Source organism: Eriocheir sinensis, chromosome 62, assembly GCF_024679095.1.
Source record: "Eriocheir sinensis breed Jianghai 21 chromosome 62, ASM2467909v1, whole genome shotgun sequence".
Taxonomy (NCBI): Eukaryota; Metazoa; Arthropoda; class Malacostraca; order Decapoda; family Varunidae; genus Eriocheir; species Eriocheir sinensis.
Genome location: NC_066570.1, coordinates 3,617,616 through 3,637,190, shown reverse-complemented (window position 1 = coordinate 3,637,190; position 19,575 = coordinate 3,617,616). Strand labels below are relative to the sequence as shown.

Here is a 19,575-nt window from a genome sequence, read left to right as displayed (position 1 = left end):
TGGAAGACAATGAGGATTTCAAAAGGACACTTGACCTTTGTAGAAACACTTAACAAACAGCGTGATGTACTGGCACGCTGTGGAGGAGGAGGAGGAGGAGGAGGAGGAGGAGGACAGGAACGAGAATGGAGTAGGAAGAGAAGGAGCAGGGGAACTATGAGAATGACGAGTTGAAAAAATGAGGATATATATAAAAACAAAAGAGTATGAAGAGGAAAAGAAGGAAGGAAAAGAAGAGAGGAAGAACAGCGAAATGAAAAAAAAAAAAGATGTACAGAAAGACCGATAACTATTGTGGGAGCAATCATACTAATACTTATGATTAAAATAAATATATGGATAGCAATAATTTGGAGAAGGCAAAGACAGAGAAGAAGAAGAAAGATGAAGGATAAATATGAATAGGATGATGGGGAACAAAAAGGATGAAAAAAGGAAGGAACAAATGGAAGATGCTGCCGGTTACTAAGAAGAAAATGAAGAAAGAAGAAGTGAAAGTGAAAACTACCAAAATTGGGGGAATCGCATTTCTGAAACAAGAGAGAAAGACAAAAAAGTGATGGAGAAAGAAAATTAACAAGGTGAAGCGAACTGAAAAGACGAACAGAATTTCAATGAAGAGAGAGAGAGAGAGAGAGAGAGAGAGAGAGAGAGAGAGAGAGAGAGAGAGAGAGAGAGAGAGAGAGAGAGAGAGAGAGAGAGAGAGAGAGAGAGAGAGAGAGAGAGAGAGAGAGAGAGAGAGAATGGTACATATAGAAAGACGGGAATGGAGAGAAAAAAGGGGGATAGAAAAGAGGCATTGAATTATAAGAGTGAGGAGAAGGAAGGAAAAAAAGGAAAATGAAAGGAAAAGAAAAACAAATTGAGTATGAAATAAAGACAAAAAGAAAAAAATAGAAAGGAAGAGAGAGAGAGAGAGAGAGAGAGGAATGTTAACAGGCATCAAGCTTCGCGGCTAAGTGGAATCCTAACCCCCAGTCCCTTCTCAGTCTCCTTTAGTCCCTCTTCAGTCTCCTCTGTCCCCCTTCAGTTCCCTCTCAGCGTCTCTATTCCTTTCTTTCTCCACCTATACCCTACTCTGATTGTTCTTCTTTCCTTGCTCCCTTCCTCCTTCTATCACCTTCATCTTTCTCATTCAGTTATTCTTTTCCTCCACCATGCTCTCCCTCGCCTCCTGTTATCTCAATGAACACCTCTTTGTCCTCCCTTTCATTCAGTCCTTCGTTCCCGCAATCTGTAGATAACTTTTTCCTCCTCCTGCTCTGTACCACTTGCTCTCTCTCTCTCTCTCTCTCTCTCTCTCTCTCTCTCTCTCTCTCTCTCTCTCTCTCTCTCTCTCTCTCTCTCTCTCTCTCTCTCTCTCTCCCTCAAGTCCTTTCCGGAGACCTTTCTTTCCTTACCTGTTTCATTGCTCATTTACATCCTTCCTCTTTCCTCCTCTCTACAAGTCTTTTTTTTTTATCCTCCTAACATCTTCCTCGTTTTTTTCTCCCTCTGTGTAATTCCCATAACTCCTGTTTTGCGATCTTTCTTTCCTTTTCTGTTTCATTAATCATCCATATCTTCTGTTTTTTCATCCTCCCTACAAGTCTTTTTCTTCACTTATTCAACCTTCTCTCTCTCTCCCCCTCATGTTCCAAGCTATATAAGTCTTCCTGTCTTAATCTTTCCTTCCCTTTCCTATCTTACAATTCTCCCCACAAATCCATCCTTCATATACAAGACTTAATCCCGTACCATTTTTGTTTTTCTATTGTTTTATTAATTTTCTTACGTTCCTATTACCCCTATCCGCATCACCATTATCTCCCCTAAACTCGCTTACTAATCCATAAGGCAAGTCAAACGTTACCCTAAAGTTATATCACAAGACTCACATAAGCAGCTTTGAACGCCCACGCATCTCCGAGGATTACCTTCCGCTTCAGTCTCCCCTTTGTTACGCTGCCCTGATCTGTCAACCTCTTTGTAGGGGCTCGCGTCGTACATCAGACACAAGAACCGTCAATGTATTACCCTCCGCTTATTGATCTTTCCGTCCCAACACGAGTCCTTGCTAATTTACACCTTATTAGAGAGGAGTAATGAGTTGAAATGAAATTGAAACTTAACATAAAGAGAACGTGAGAAAGACTAATGAGAATGTGAGAAAGGGAAGGAAGGGGGGAAGAGAAGGATATGCACATTGAAAGAGAGAGGGTGTAAGAAGCACAGGAATAAGAAGGAAAAGGTAGAAAGAGGTTTGAAGGGAAGAGGGACACGATTTGGGGAAAGAAAAGGAAACTGAAATACATTAAACTGAATGGGAACGAAAATTTTCACGTTGAGAGGGAGTGAAAAGAAGGAGACGAGGAACGAAATGCAGGGTTGATAGAAGGGATTTGTAGGGTTAAGGGGAAAATATATTAGGAAAGAAAAGGACACTGAAATGAAACGGAAACTATCACGAAAAAGGTTTGACAAAGAAGCCGACGAGGAAGAAAATAAAGGGCAAATGGAAAGGGTTTGTAAGGGAATAGGGAATCAAAGAGTAGGAGAGAAAGGAAAGGGAAATCATGCACTTGAATAACATGGAAAATATCGAGGAAGAGGAATAGAGGAGGGAAGGATGGAAGGAAGGGGAGTTTGAATGGGAAGGGGAAAAGAGAACTGATTACAGATTTCACAATATACGAAAGGGGAAGGGACAAAACAAAGGAACAAGCTTAGGATAATGAAGGAATAAGAGCATGAGGTACAAATTGAATAGTAAAACAGGGAATAAAACAGGAAGGTAAGAGAGGGAAGCAGAGAAAGATCGGAGATAGAAATGACTGCAAGGGGTGTATGATGAGTGGAGAAGGAAGAAAGAGGGAAGGAGAGCCTGGGAATAAGATGGGAACAGAGGAGTGAGAGAAAAGGAAAGATAATAACAATGTAGATGATGAGGAGAAAGAAGGAAGAGAAAGAGAGGTTGGAGAATTGAAAAAAAGGAGAAAGCACGCGTGATGGGGAAGAGGGAATGCGGGAAAAATGGATTAAGTGTTAGAAAGATGAAGAAAAAGAGATATGAAGGAATAGTGGTAAAAATAAAAGGAATGCTGGTTTGAGGGAAGGAAAGAGGAAATAAATGTTGAATGATGTGAAGAGTTGAAAATCTAAATGAGCGGAGATATAACTAGGGAAGAAAGGAACATGTAAAGGATGAAAGGGGATGAATAAGGAGAAAAATAGCAATAGACCAAATAGAAAACAAGGGACATGTATATGGAAAGGGATTGAAAAAATGCAAAAACAAAAGAACAAAATTAGGTAGACTAGGAAAGGAAGAAAAGAGGGACATAGGGAGGAGAGAATAAAAGAAAATGGCTTACATATCAGTTATAAAATGAGTGAGGGAAGGAAAGAAGGGATATTCACAATGGAAAGAGGGCGCAAAAAGAATGGATTCAGTAACAGAGAGGAAGAGAAATGAAGAAGATTAATAAAGGGGAACGCAACAAGAGATACAGAATGTGAAGAAGGAAATACAACGAGATCAAATGTCCGATAACAAAGCATGGAGGGAAGGAAAAGGGAGCGAAATGAAACTAATAAAAGAAAGAGAGGGAAACAGAGAAACGGAGAAAGACTGTGAAAGGATGGGGAGAAGAGATGCAGGAGGGGAAATGAGTGAAAACAATGGGATAACAATTTATACTGAAGGAGAATGGAAAAGGGGCAATAAAATAAAACTAGTGGGAGAGAACGGAAGATTGTGATAAATAGACATATGGAGAAGGCGAGGAAGGAAAGCAGGATAAGAAAAGTTGAACAATAAACGAGGAGAATAAGAAAAAAATGGATTAGAAGAAAAAAGAAAAGGATGATGTTGGGTTCCTAAGAGAGAGAAGAACAATGGAAATAACAGAAGAGACAATAAACGAAGAAAATGATAAGGAAAGAGGATGGAAAGAAAAAATGGATGTAGGCTTGCCAGGGGAGAACACATTACCCAAAGAAAAAAAAATGGATTGAAGGAAATTATAAGAAGGGAGAATTCATGATTGCAAGGAGGACATAAGGACGATGGGAATAACACTGGATAATATACAAAGATGGTAACAAAAACGAAGATTAGAGGAAGTGATAAGGGATGTAGGGATGCTAGAAGGGGAGAAAAATGAGGTTTGAGAGATTAGACAAGAAAAAAAAAATAAAGAATTGTAAGGAACGAGTGTGGAAATAACAGGTTGGTCAATAAATATAAAAAAAAACATTGAAAAAAACAAATATTAAAGAAAGTAAGGGATGTAGGGATGCAAAAAGGGAAGAAAAATGGGGAATGAGAGATTAGATAACATGAAAAAAAGCAATAATAGGGTTGGAAGGGAATATGGGAGGATGCAGAATTACAAAAGAACAATAAGAAAAACGGAAATAAGAGATTGGACACTTAACGAAGGAAACAATAGAACAAGATAAAAGGAAATAAAATGAAAGGATGCAGGATTACAAGGAGGGAAGGACAATAGGAATAACGAATTACACAACAAGAAAATTATAAGAGGGGTTTAGAAGGGAAGATTCAGAACAACGGGAGTAAGGGATTGGACACTTAACGAAGGGAACAAGAGAACAAGATAAACGGAAGGATGCAGGATAACAAGGAGGGAAGGACAATAGGAATAACGAATTACACAACAAGAAAATCATAAGAGGGGTTTAGAAGGGAAGACTCAGAACGACGGGGGTAAGGGATTGGACACTAAACAAAGGGAACTATAGAACAAGATAAAAGGAAATAAAATGAAAGGATGCAGGATAACAAGAAATAACAGATTACACAACAAGAAAATCATAAGTGGGGTTTGGAAGGGAAGACTCAGAACGACGGGGGTAAGGGATTGGACACTTAACGAACGGAACAATAGAACAAGAAGAGACGTGGACTCTAGCATACATACAGAGAGGGGGGCAAGTTTTAGGATCAGTCGTATCTCAAGCCTCGCAGACACAGAGAAAAGACCCTCTTGAACCCATTACGAAATCTGCAGGAAAGAGAGAAAGGGGAAAATTAATAGGAGGAGGGACGAAAGGAAGCAACAGGCAGTCATGGATACGAAAAGGGATGGAAAATGATTAAGATATGTGAGAATAGGTTATTATATATGTGGAAAGACTGTGAAAAGGGGGAAGTCAATAGCAAACCTTAGGAGGGAGACAGATACAACAGGCAGCAGTGAACATAAAGGAAGCGAAGAGTAATTAGATATTGAGAATAGAATGCTTTTTAGAGACAGACAGTGAGAGACCAAGACAGAGGAAGAGAGAAAGAAAGAAATTAATAGAAAACAGGAGGATGGAAGGAAGAAGTAAAGCAGTAATGGATAAAAAGAGGTGAAGAGAAAATATGAGATTAGATTCTTTTGTACATATAGAGACAAGAGACAGGCAGAGGAAGAGAGAAAGAAAGAAATTGATAGGAAACAGGAGGAGGAAAGAAAGAAATAACAAGCAGTGATGGATAAACAGAGGTGAAGAGAAAATATGAGATTAGATTATTTTGTACATATAGAGACAAGAGACAGGTAGAGGAAGAGAGAAAGAAAGAAATTAAAAGGAAACAGGAGGAGGGAAGGAAGAAATAACAAGCAGTGATGGATAAACAGAGGTGAAGAGAAAATGAAAATAGTTTTTTATACACAAAGAGACAAGAGACAGGCAGGAGAAGAGATAAATACATGAATTAATAGGAAAAAGGAGGAGGGAATAAAGAAAGAAGCAACAGACAGTAACAGAAAATAAGTTGAATAGGAATTAGATATTTGAGAATGCACTTTTTAGATAGAGGAAAAGAGAGTAGACAGATAACCATAAACAGACAGGATGAAGGACAAATCAGCAGACAGACGGAAAGAAAATTGAGACAAGCAAAAAAGGGAAATATCTTTAGAAGCAGCGAAGGCAAACATGAGGAATTTAGATACATTTTATAAGGAGCGAAACTGTAGCAGAGGAGGCGCGTAAACATGAATAGTAACTCTTAACTAAATAAATAAGGTCAAAAGAAACAAAAATATTATTGATATAAGGTTAAGACAGAACATAGATCGTGAACCGTTTGGAGTTTTGTGATTATTGGAAAAAAATAATGAAAGAGAGAAACAGATCTTCATGTAAAAAAGATAAAAAAAAGATAAATAAGATCCAAAAAAAATATTATTGATGTAAAGTTAAGACAGAACATAGCTCGTGAACCTTTAGGAGTTTTGTGATTATTGGAAAAAAAATAATGAAAGAGAAAAACAGATCTTCATATTAAAAAAGAGATAAAAAGATAGACTGAAAGAGAGACAGACAGACAGACCAAAAATAAGACAGAACATAGATCGTGAACCTTTAGGAGTTTTGTGATTATTGGAAGAAAATAATGAAAGAGAGAAACAGATCTTCATATAAAAAAAAGACAAAAAGATTGACTGAAAGAGAGACAGACAGATAAAAAATAGTGACAGAAAAACAAGAGATCGAAAAATATACAAAATCAGACAAAATCACCAAAAGATAACAAAAACAAAGTGATAACAGAAGCCAGCCATTGAGTAAGCCAGCCAGATAGACAGACAAACAGGTAAATAGAAATAGAAATAGACTAACAAACAAACAGAGACAGGTACAGACGCAAAGAGCAACGACAGGTGGGCAAGAGAAAAAGGAAACAGGAACATGGTTATATTAAGAGTAAGAATAAGTGTCTGGGGGCGGTGGGGTGGGGAGGGGGGCTGAGTACAGGTGTGAGGGCTTACCTGTTGTTGAGCCAGCAGTATATCATTGGGTTGTACATGGAGTTGGACATGGCCAGCCAGTAGATTGCCAAGTAGGTCTCCTGAATGAACTCGTAGTGGGCGATTTCAGGCATCTTTAAGGGGCGATTAGAGGAGAGATGGAAGGGAGACATAGTTATAAGGATGAAGATTATGGTTAGTTTGCTGCATTAGTTAAGGAAGAGAGTCAAGTGGATCTCCTGAATTAACTCGTATAGTGGGTGATCTCAGGCTTCTATAAGGGGCGAGAGGAGAGTTGGAGAGAAGGAAGGGAAGACATATTTATAAGGATGAAAAGACTGTTTTTTTCTGAGTTTTATACAGGATGAAAGTCAGATTATAAGTAGGTTTCCTGAATTAACTCGATAGTGGGTGATTTCAGGCATCTGTAGGACACGTGTCGAGAGATGGAGAAGAGAAAGGGGAGACAATTCTAAGGATGGAAAGTCTGGTTAGTTCCGTTTCGTTTCTGGCATCTCTATATCACGTGTAGATGGAAGGAGAGGAGAAAGAAGAGAGACATTTATAAGGATGGAGAGTCTGGTTAGTTAGAATTAGTTCCTATAGTAAAAGAGGCAGCCCACTCGCGGATATATGGAGGAAGAGTATAAACCTCTGGACTCATGCATTTTGATCTTAAAGAGAAAACAGGGGAAGGTGCCAAAGAAGAGTTAGTGAGCTTGATAGCGAGTTCGTTCACTTTGGATGATGTGTGTGTGTGAGAGAGAGAGAGAGAGAGAGTGTTTCTTTTTACTTTTGTGTCCATTGTTTCAGTTTCTTTGATGTTTTACAAATGTTTTTTTTTTTTTACTAATTTTCGTGTCTGTGCCATCACCCACGCTTCCCTTTGACATTGCTCTTCCTCTGTTTCCTCTTCATTTTATCTCCTCTTCATCCGTCTCCTCCTCCTCATCATCATCACCATCATCACCATCGTCACGGGTACTCACCAGGTTGGAGAGGATGAAGTACATATGATAGGGCAGCCAACAGACGGCGAAGATGGTTACAACTACTATCATCATCTTCACCACCTGGGCGGGGAGACAAAAACACAGAATTAAAAGATAACTATTAGAGAAGCAGACACACAGATACCTCCTTGCCGCTGACAGGTACCTGGTTCTTAGGGAGATGTAAGGCAATGTGTAATATCGTGCGGCAATGTTCCTTAGTTCCTGTCACATCGCCTAAGTAAGGTTCGGGTGTGTAAGGCTGACTGAGCTGTGTGAGAGAGTCTGCTGATTTTGCACCGGTCCATCGCCCGAGAGAGAGGAGAGAGGAGGCAAAAGACGTGATGCGAGGGACGAGAGTGTGTGCTTGGTGCTGAGACTGTGGAGACTCCTCACGTAATTTCACTATGTCGTTCTGAACTCTGTTATATATGTTGCCTACCCATCAAAGCCTTACAGACATACAAACACACGCACATGAAGAAACACGTACACACGGATGCTAAACCCTACACAAATGCATACAAATACACACATAAAAAAAACCCATGACAATAGATAGTAATAGCCCGGATTTAAAGACATTAGACATACATTTACATACACAAAACAAGAGAGTGACATAAGGAGACAGAAAAGGAGTTATTCCAACAGGCTGGCAGAAAAGACACAAAAATGTATTCAAAACAAAACAACAACAAACATTTAAACAGAGACACACACAAAAAAGGAAAACACACACACACACACACACACACACACACACACACACACACACACACACACACACACACACACACACACACACACACACACCTCCCCTCCCCTCCCCTCCCCTCCCCCACACACGCATTAAAACATACAAAAATAAGCTTTCTGGCGCGAGTTCATTTATCAGAGTAGCGTTGTTGTAAAAAAAATGCTTTGAAAATATATATAAAAATAAGCCCATTGCGTAATATTCATCATTGAAGCGTTCAATGCCGTGTTATATTCTGTTAGTATTTCACTTCGCGGAAATGCTCGCGGGAACATTTGCAGCGAGTGAATGCCGCGATAAAAATCATAAAGCTGGTTAGGTGTGTTCAGGCGGAGAATTTGCTTAAGGTTTATTTAAATGTATTTGTTGCCGCTACGACCACAATCACCACCACCATCATCACCACCATCACCACCATCACCACCATTGCTACATCTACCACCACCGTCAACATCACTATCACCATCTATAACCCAACCACCACCACCACCAACATCACCACCACTTTCACGCCACCATAAGATAGACTATTCAAATGGGACGTAACGTCTTTAGTGGACACACACACACACACACACACACACACACACACACACACACACACACACACACACACTTATGTATCGTCACGCCTCCAATTGTGTTTGTCTTCCTCCTCCTCCTCTTCTTTACCCTCCTCCTCCTCCTCCACCTCCTCCTCCTCCTCCTCCTCCTTCTTCTCCTCCTCCTCCATCACGCTGAGTTAGAAAAGAGGAGGTTTAAGTCCACTGCATTTTGTCCTCAGGGAGAAAATGTATAAAGATTTTGCCGCCAACGTTGACTTGGGGTAAACCTAATTACTGGGAGAGGGAGAGGGAGAGGAAGAGGAAGAGGGAAAGGATGGAACAGATGGAAAGACAGGAATGGGGAGAGACACAAAAGGGGACAGAGAGAGACATGGAAATATAGTAAAGAGGAGGAGAAGGAGGGAAAGAGAGGTGGAAAGAAGGAAAGGAAGAGAAAAAGAAGGAAGGAAGGAGAATGAAGGAAAGAAAATATAGAAAAAAAGAAGGATAGAAAATAGAACGCGAATAGGAATATAAATGTGAAAGAGAGAGACAAAGAAAAAAAAAAGAAATCAAGGAAAAAAGAGAAAAGACAAAATGGAGGACAAGAAATAATAAAAAAATAAAACATTATGAACAAGAGAAATTGAGAGAGACAAACACACAGAGAGAAGTAGAGAGAGAGAGAGAAGTAGAGAGAGAGAGAAGTAGAGAGAGAGAGAAGTAGAGAGAGAGAGAGAGAGATGTGGCGGTGATGGAGGAGGAAGCATTAATTTTACGGATGCCTGGAGAAAACCTCGGACCGGCTGCTCGTTGGTGAATTAATCCGGGTGAAGAGGAGGAGGAGGAGGAGGAGGAGGAGGAGGAGGAGGAGGAGGAAGAGGAGGAGGAGCTAATGTTTTGTGGTACACGCGTGGTTTACCCAGATTAGTAATTGGAGTTAATGGTTTGTTCCTTTTAATACTCTCTCTCTCTCTCTCTCTCTCTCTCTCTCTCTCTCTCTCTTTCCGTTTTCTTTGTTTTCTTTTTCTTTCTCTGTCTTTTTCTTTTAGTGTCTTTCTTTTCTTTCTTTTTGACTTTTTTTTTCTTTTTTTTTTGTCTTTTTCTTTTCTTTCCCTTTTTCTCCCCTTTTGTCTTCTTTCGCTTTCTCTTTTTCTTTATTATTATTATTTTTCTCTCTCTCTCTCTCTCTCTCTCTCTCTCTCTCTCTCTCTCTCTCTCTCTATCTATCTGTCTGTCTCCTACACCCATCATACAAATACAGAACAGAGAAATTGAAGTGTTCATTCTCTCCTTAATTCCTTATTTTTATTTTATTTTTTATATTCGCTTTTTTCTCTACAACTTTATCATTTTTTCGACTTACAATTTTTTGTGGGCTTAAAAACTTATTATTAAAACATTATGAATTCAGACTATCATTTTTCTTCCTACAGTTTTGCAATTTTTCTTCTCTGGAATCGTAGTGTATATATATTTTATTTCATGGCGAACACCTTTCATTCAGGAATAAAACGCGTTGTGCCGTCACGTCCTGCACGAGCTGTTTCTGTCTCTCGTAAAAGCTGCGTTGTGTGAGGAGGAAGCGTCGAGTGTAACTGTGAAAATGGAAAATGGAAATAAATAAAACAAACAAAGAGGAACATTGTCAAAGGAGGTCACAGAAATTTCACTCCTCGTCTCACTGTTAGCTCATATTATCGTATTTATTCCTAATCATTTAATTTTTGTTGAATATTCTGCTGTTTATTCTTTTTAGTAATATATCTCAAAGTAATTTTTTCCCTACCTCTCCCTGTCCATCTAGATATCTTTTTTTCCCACAATCTATGCGAAAGAGTGTTGATTGACCGTTACTGTTTTCCGTTACTAACTTAACTTGATTCAATCTTACTAAAATATGTGCAGATTGGTTCATTTAACAAGAACCAAGAGGATAAGACGAACATAAGTCTGCAGGCACGGGTAATACATATGTAAGGGAGATGAGTTAACCCGTTCGCTGTGATTGGCATGGATTTCGCCTTCACTGGTAGCCTGGTAACATATACTCCCAGGTCTTTCTCTGCCTCTGTGGTGTATAGTGGAGTGTTTCCCATGTGGTATTGGTGTGCTGGATATCCCTTCACTGGTAGCCTGGTAACATACACTCCCAGGTCTTTCTCTGCCTCTGTGGTGGATAGTGGAGTGTTTCCCATGTGGTATTGGTGTGCTGGATATCCCTTCACTGGTAGCCTGGTAACATACACTCCCAGGTCTTTCTCTGCCTCTGTGGTGGATAGTGGAGTGTTTCCCATGTGGTATTGGTGTGCTGGATATTCCCTCTTAAAATGCATGACTTTACATTTCTCTTCATTGAATTATAGCAGACACTTTTTTGTTCCATTCCTGTAGCTTGGTGATGTCTTCTTGTAGGAAATCCGCGTCCAAGGGGTTAACTAAGCATCTCAAAGTAGGAAGGGATAGGTAGATGACAGAGGTACAGATAGATAAAGTCAGCGAGCAAAAAAAACATGAAAGTGAGACAGTAAACTAAACTCTTAAATCACGAGGTATAAGTATATAGAGGAGAAAAAAAAAGTTAAAATTCAGCCGCAGAAGAAAAACAGTTGAGCGTCATGTCAAAATCAACAACAATAATAATAACAATAATAACAATCACACGAGAACAAGTCACTAGAGAACGAAAAAATTGCAGGGACTAACTGGGAGGACTTCGTCAACATTCCATAACATAAGAACAAAACAATTCCCAGGACCAGTTTCACACCACCATCACACATATACAAATCATACCCAGCCTGAACCTGTACTCCTGAGCGCCATCTACACAACACACTAATAATATATAATCTATCTGGCAACACTTGAAAGGGTAACGAGGTCAGGTCATGAATAAGATAGTGGTCAGAGGCGGTGGAAGGGTAGGGGTGGGGGGTGGGGAGAGGTCAGGAAGGGTGAAGGGAGTGTCTGCAAAAGGGAGAGGAAAGGGTGTCAGAAATGGATGGTCTTCGAAAGTGTCAGTTAGGAGGAAGGGAAGGGGGTGAGGGAGTGTTTGGAGAAGGGAAAGGAAAGATTGTCAGAAATGGAAGGTCTTCGAAAGTGTCAGGAAGGAGGAAGGGAAGGGGGAGGGGGGGAGTGTCTGGAGAAGAGAGAGGAAAGAGTGTCGGAAATGGAAGGCCTTTGAATGTGTCAGGAAGGAGGAAGGGCAGGGAGAGGGGGGGAGTGACAGGAAAACGGATAGGAAATGCTGCCAGAAATGGAGGGGGAAGTGTCAGAAAGGAGGAGGGAGGAATGGAAAGGGGAGTATCAGGAAATGGGAAGAGGTGGAGTATCAGAAAGGAGGGAAGGGGTGAAGAACGTCAGCAAAGACGGAAGGGGGAGAGTGTCAGGAATGGGAGAAGAGGGGCAAGTTGCGAAAGTGGGAGGTGCATTGTCAGTAAAGTGGGTAAAAGGGAGTATCAGGTAGGGAGGGGGGCATCGGGAAAAAGGGAACGGAAGTAGTTATCAGTAAGGGGGAGTAGGAGGTTTGGGGTGAAGTAAGAGGTTAAGAGGGAAAAATAAGGAGAGTTGGTTAGGTAAGGGGTATCAGGAAAGCGAGGGAGAGAAGGGCGGTAGGTTGCATCTCTCACCTTCCTCTTGGACTTAATGCTCTCCACCTGGCGCGGGGTCTGTTCTCCGATGCTGCGGCTCCCCCACAGCGTCAGACCGATCCGCACGTAGGTGAAGCCCATACAGGTGAGCGGCAGGATGTACGTCAGCACCATCAGCACCACAGTGTGTCTGGGGGCGAAAAGAGAGAGAGGGCGGTGCTTAGGTGGGCGGCAAAAAGGAGGATGGGAAATGTGACTGAAGAGGAGGTAGAAGAAAGAGTATAAGATAGTTGAAGGCATTGAAGGGGAGTGGCGAGGAAGAGGTAGCCTGCGAAATGCGACTGAAGGAGTAGAAGAAGGAAACTATGAGATGTGACTTAAGGAGATAACAAAGAGGCTGTAAGACGTAACTGAAGAGGAAGGAGGTGGCTACGAAATGACTTGAAGAGGAAGAGGAAATGTTACTGCTAAGAAAGAGGTTAGACTGGAAATGATACTGAAGAAGAGGAGGAAGAGGAAGTTAGGCTGATTATGTGACAAGGGTAAGAGGAAGAGGAAGAGGAAAGCAGGGTATGTAATTACAGAGAACGAGATTAGGTTGGGAGCGTAAGTGAAGAGGAAGAAGGAGGCGGAGACTATAATTAAAAGAGAAAGAAGTTAGACTGGGAAAGAAAGTAAAGAAGAAGAAATGGTTTAACTAAAGAAGATATTAAGCTGGGAATATACATGAAGAGGCAGAGGTAAGGCTGGGAATGTGGCTGGAGAGAAAGTGGTTAGTTAAGTAAAATTGATAGGTGTAGAGAGGAGAGAGTGCTAGAAGAAAAATAAAAGACAAAAGCGGAAGAGGCAAAGCGGGTAAATGAAGAAAGAGAAAAGCGAAGAAAAAGAAAAAGAGGAGGGGAAAGTGGGCATTGAAGAGGAGTGCTGAAGAGAAAGAGGGTAGGCCAGTTAAACGGATAAGAGGAGAGAGGCGAGAGAGCGGATAAACAGAGGAGGGAAATGATGGGTTTGGCGGCGGTGAAGCGGAGTGCAGAAGAGAGGAGGGATGGAGAGAAGGAGGGAGAGAGGAGCGGACTGGTTTAATGAAGTAAGGAGAGTAAAATCTTAGGCAAAAAGGGTAAAACGTGTAAGGAAATGAGGGGAATGCTGAGGGAGGGAGGAGAAGGCTAAGTAAAGTGGGTAGGAAGGAGGTGGATTAAGAGATGAGAGGAGAAAGGCAGGAGGAGAAGGAGGAGGCAGAATGGATTAGTAAGATGTTGAGGTAAGATTAGCAAGGAGGCGAGGATGGTCTAGTAAGGGGGTGAGGATGGATTAGCCAAAGGGTGAGGTTGAATTCTAAAGACAGGATGTTGAGTGGGAGGGACAGAGACAAGGCTTGGGTGGGGGTACTGATTTGGGTCTACATAAAGATATAAAAGAGAGAGATTACGACTGTTTTAGAAAGGTTGCGAGAGAAAAGGTAAATTGGAGAAGGGAGATGAAGCCTGTATTAGCGAGATGAAGAGAAGAGCTGCAGGAAGGAAGAAGCAACTTAATTTGGGTCTACATAAATATATAAAAGAGAGAGATTATGACTGTTCTAGAAAGGTTGTGAGATAAAAGGTAAAATGGAGAAGGGAGATGAAGCCTGCATTAGCGAGATGAAGAGAAGAGCTGAAGGAAGGAAGAAGCAAAGTTAAATAAGAGAGCAAAGGATAATTTAGGAAGGCGGTAAAAATAGGAAAAGATAAATAGGAGGATCGCAAGACTGCATGAGCGAAATGATGAGGCGTAGAAGTACAGAAAGGAAAAAAAGAAGCAAGGTTGTGAGTCAGAGAGCAAAAGAAGAAGGTAAAAATTGGTAGAAGATAAAAAAAGGAGAACTAGACTGGATGGGGGAGCTGGTAACGCGGAAAATTGCAGAGAGGAAAAAGCAAGGTTAAGTAAGAGAGCAAAGGCTATTTTAGGAAGATGGTACAAAGGAATTAGAAGGCAAACGTGAGGGCAAGACCGTATGACCGAGAAGGAGAAACGTAGAGCTGCCGCAAAGAAAAAGAAAGATTGAGAAGTTAGCAAAGGCTGTTCTAGCAAGGTGGTAAATATAGATAAAAAAAAGAAATCAAAGCAATACTGTATTACCAAGATGATTAAACTTTGGGTCACATTCACAGTTCACCATGGCGGGTTAGCAAGCCTCCAAACCAATACCAAAGAGTTAAAAAAAAATTCCTTAGGTAGTGTTTTGCGTTCATTAGGTTAAGAAAGTTGAGGAAATCATACGGGAAATCTCTTGTGTATAGGCTGTTGCATCGATAACCTAACCTATGGAGTCTAGAAGGTTGAATAGTTTGATTCGGTTGATTACAAAGCCACCGTGTTGAACTGTGAAATTGTATCTTAGAACTGCTGGAAGGAAGAATAAAGATTAAGTAAGAGAGTAATAGCTGTTTCTGTAATGTTGTAAAAGAAGTATAAGGTGGAAAGAGGACCAAAACTGTACTACCTAGAAAATGAAGCGAAGACTTACAGGAAAAGAAATAGCAAGGTTAAGTATAAGACAGGAAAGACCAGACACTAAGAACACACTATCACACTTATCCATCACAGGGCAGGAGAGGCTAAGAAGAGACAGAGAGGGGTGAGATAGCGGCCTGACCTGAGGGGCTGAGACAAAGGGAGAAAGAGCCACTCGGGAAGGAGGGTTCGGGGTCCTTAGAGAAACGAGGGGAAAGGATCTGAGGGTGAGTGCAAGAGAGGTAGGTAAGAGGTTTGACCCTTGGGATGTGACTAGGGGAGGGGGACTACAGGGGGAGATGTGGGAGATAAGAGAGGCTGAAAAAAGGATGATGGAAGAGGGTAACATGGAGGGGGAAAAGAGAGAGGGGAAGAGAGAAGGGAAGCGAGCGGGGGAGAGAGAGGGGATGGAGAGGGGGATAGAGAGGGGAAGAGAGAGGGGGGTAGAGAGGGGAAGAGAGAGTAAAGTAAAGTAAAGTGAAGTGAAGTGAAGTGAAGTGAAGTGAAGTGAAGAGGAGAGGAGAGGAGAGGAGAAGAGAGAAGCGAGTGAATGTGTGTCTCAAAGGGTCGGAAAAAGCAAAACAGAATCACTTGACAATTTACTCTTTTTTTCCCTTTTTTTTGCTGTGTCCGGGACCGAAGCTCGTGACGGTCATTAATAAGGAACGGAAAAGTGTGTTACCATGTTTTTTTTTACATTATGGAACTAAGTGTCTGAAATAAGCTTAAATTACTGAGCTGAGTGGATGAACATAGTAACACACACACACACACACACACACACACACACACACACACATACTCTTATTTCTTCACACAAATGGAAAAATAAAATAAATAAAACGTCTGGAAATATAAAAAAAAGCTAAAAAATATAAAGGAAAACAAAGACATGAGGACAGCTATTATTTTTTCACCGTCAAAGAAAGTGAAAAAAAAAAAAAACACGAAAAGGGAAAGGAAAAGAATAACGAGATGAGGATAAAAAAAATGTCCCTCTTAAGTAACATGACGTAAGGAGCGTGTGACGTGTGATATTATTATTCCCTCTTTTAACGTTTCAAACAGACAGACAGACGGAGAGCAGCTGTTTAAAAGTGAGGGAGAGAAACAGATACCTGGCAGCTGCTCGTGAAGGCTGAGGAGGGATTTTCATTTTAAATTCTCGCGCACGTAACATGATTTTTTATTTTCCCTTGTGCTCGGTGTCATTATCGGAGACTCGTCACCGTGGCGTGCTGCTGCGTTAAGCTCTTTATGTAGTATATCATTTACGTGCATATATTGTTTTAAAGCAGTGGTAACAGGGTATTAGAATGACGTACTGCTATACTACTACTACTACTACTACAACTACTACTACTACTACTACTACTACTACTACTACTACTACTACAACAACTACTACTACTACTACTACTACTACTACTACTACTACTACTACTACTACTACAACTACTACTACTATTACTACTACTACTACTACTACTGCTACTACTACTACTACTACTAATTCTACCACTACCGCTACCACTACCACTACCTCTACTACTACTACTACTACTACTACCACTACCTCTACTACTACTACTACTACTACTACTACTACTACTACTACTACTAGCTAATAATTACGGAAACCCGAATGCAATGGTAAAATAACGAATAGGGTAATGATATCCGAACTAGTGACAATAATAATAATAGTAATAATAATAATAATAATAATAATAATAAGAAGAAGAAGAAGAAGAAGAAGTAGAAGAATCAGGAAAAAAATAAAGAAATAAGAACAAAAAGAAAAATTATTAGAAAACGAAAACTAAAGGACTGAAACAAAAAAAAAAGGACAAGGTCAAATAAAAAGAAAAAAACCGAGGAAAGTAAAAAACTACAAATAAAATAATAATAACAGTAATAATGATAACAATGATACCAACCCACCCATTAGCAATAAGCAGTTTAATACAATATAACACTATCAAGGTTAACAGACAGACACTCACTCGCGATGACAAGCGCCGTTTATTATCGATGATTTGCCCCGACGCCTGAAATAGCGGCTGTCTTACTTGGTTGGCGAATTTATGACTAACACCAAAAAGCGATTCACGTCACTAATCCAACTCCCATGTGTGTGTGTGTGTGTGTGTGTGTGTGTGTGTTACTCGTCGTTAGATAAAAAAAATCTCATCTTAGTTTTTTTTTTCGTTTCTAGTCAGCAAGCAAGCAAGTTACTCGTTGTTAGATAAAAAGAAATCTCATCTTAGTTATTTTTTTCGTTTCCAGTAAGCAAGCAAGCAAATTACTCGTCGTTAGATAAAAAAAAATCTCATCTTAGTTATTTTTTTTTCGTTTCTAATCCCTTTTTTTTATTCATTAACTTTCCATAACCGTAAAAATTGAACAGCTGTCCTTTTGTCATTTTTTCCCCTTTATTTTTCGTGTGTTTATATATTTTCAGAACTATTTTTAATTTGTTTCTGTGTGTGAGATGAAAAAAAAAGTGTGTGTGTGTGTGTGTGTGTGTGTGTGTGTGTTACTCGTCGTTAGATAAGAAAACTCATCTTAGTTATATTTTTCCGTTTCTAATCCCGTTTTTTTTTTATTCATCAACTTTCCTTAACCGTAAAAAAATATAACGCCTGTCCTTATATATTTTTTCCCCCTTTATTTTTCGTGTTTTTTTTAATATTTTCAGAACTATTTTAATTTTGTTTCTGTGTGTGAGATGAAAAACAGGACTATGATGTGTTTGTGTGTTTGTTTGTATGCGTGGGGGGCGGTTGGTGCGTGTGCGTGCGTGCGTGTATGTTTAAGTAAGTCACCCTGAAGAATAAATAATGAAACTAAATATGAAAGAAAACGAGAAGCCGTGAAACAAATGACTGTCTCGCCTCCACGCTGCGCACTTTTCCCGCTTTTCTTGATGACTCTGTTTTGCATTTCGTTCTCCGTTTTGGATTGCACAACTGACCCCCTTTCTCTCTCTCTCTCTCTCTCTCTCTCTCTCTCTCTCTCTCTCTCTCTCTCTCTCTCTCTCTCTCTCTCTCTCTCTCTCTCTCTCTCCCTTCTCTCCTTCCTTTTTTCTCCCTTCTTCCCCTCTTACTCAATTTTTCACCCACTCTGTTTCAATTCCTCCTCTGCCCCTATCAGTTTCTCTCTCTCTTATCTAGTTTTATCCTTGTTTACGGTAATTTGCTTTTTTTTTTCTCATTCCCCTTTTTGTCTTTCCCCTTATCCCCTTTTCTGCTTCCCTTTCCTCCCTTCTTTATTTTTTTCCTTTTCTCTGAACCATCATTTTTTTCTCCCATGTCCTTCCTGTCTTGCTATTTCATTACCTATTTCTTTCCTTTCACTTTCCCTTTATTTGCAAAGTTTACGTTTTCCTCTAATCTCACCTATTATCTCTTATCCTTTTTTTTCTTTTATTTCCCGTATTATTGTTTTCATCCCTCTTCACTCATTCCTATTTCTATTTTCCTATTTTACCTTCCAGTCCTATTTATATGTCAACTCCTTTTTTCTTTTATATTTCGCTATTTACTTCTCCTTTTAATCCTCGGCTTACCACTCTCTCCCGTCTCCTCTCCTTTCCCTTTTCCTTATTTTCTTTTTCATAAATTTTCTTTTCTTTTATCCAGCATTCTGTTCCTTGCCATTTTTCTTCGGTAGGAGGAACAGAAGGAGAAGGAATAGGAAGAGTAACTGTAAGAGGAGGAGGAGAAGAAAACATTGAAACAGGAGGTGGAGGAGGAGGACGAGGAGGAGAAAGGGGAAGACTAGGGGGAGGAAGTGGAAGAGGAGGAGGAAGAGATGTAAGAGGAGGAGGAGGAGGAGGAGGAGGAAGTAAGAACATAACAAGAGTACTAATGAATTTTGGGATTATGTCGATGAGTTATGCTAATTACAGCGTAGATCATAAGGAGGAGGAGGAGGAGGAGGAGGAGGAGGAGGAGGCAGGGGATGGGGAAGAGTAAGAGGAAGAAAAGGAGGATGAAGCCGGCGAAATCATAAAGCAGTGTTAAGCAGAGAACGTGGAAGAGGAAGCAGGAAGGAATGGAGAAGCTCAGGCAAAGGATTCCAGGAAGAGGAGGAGGAAGAAGAGGAAGCAGAGATGTTTATAAGGAGGTTGAGTAAGGGAAGAGGAGGAGGAAGAGAAGGAGGATGTAGATAGGAGATGTGTGTAGGAGAAAGAAGAGAGACCTCCTATTGTTCAGGTATACTCTCGTTCTCATAGCTACGGTACAGTCAAGTCTTATTTTTTGTATTCATGAAAAGAAGTCCCTCACAAATCATCTATTCAAACCTAGAAATCCCGCTTATAGTGCAGAATAAATCCTAAACATCGTATAAAGACTTACACTTTCAACACGTACTTTTTATCTAGCTATTTAAACCTAGAATCACCGCTTTTAGTGCAGAATAACACAAATATCGTACAAA

At 40.3% G+C, this 19,575-nt stretch overlaps 1 protein-coding gene across 1 annotated transcript in view; it reads right to left on the bottom strand.

The window, feature by feature from the left end:
* Positions 1–19,575, bottom strand: part of LOC126986545 (tachykinin-like peptides receptor 99D) — a 92,602-nt gene that overhangs the window by 11,425 nt on the left and 61,602 nt on the right. The window contains exons 3-5 of the mRNA XM_050842813.1: positions 12,676–12,826; positions 7,736–7,819; positions 6,768–6,880 (exon numbers count right to left, since the gene is read on the bottom strand). Coding sequence (XP_050698770.1) covers positions 6,768–6,880; positions 7,736–7,819; positions 12,676–12,826 — 348 coding nt within the window. The remainder of the gene's footprint in view (positions 1–6,767; positions 6,881–7,735; positions 7,820–12,675; positions 12,827–19,575) is intronic.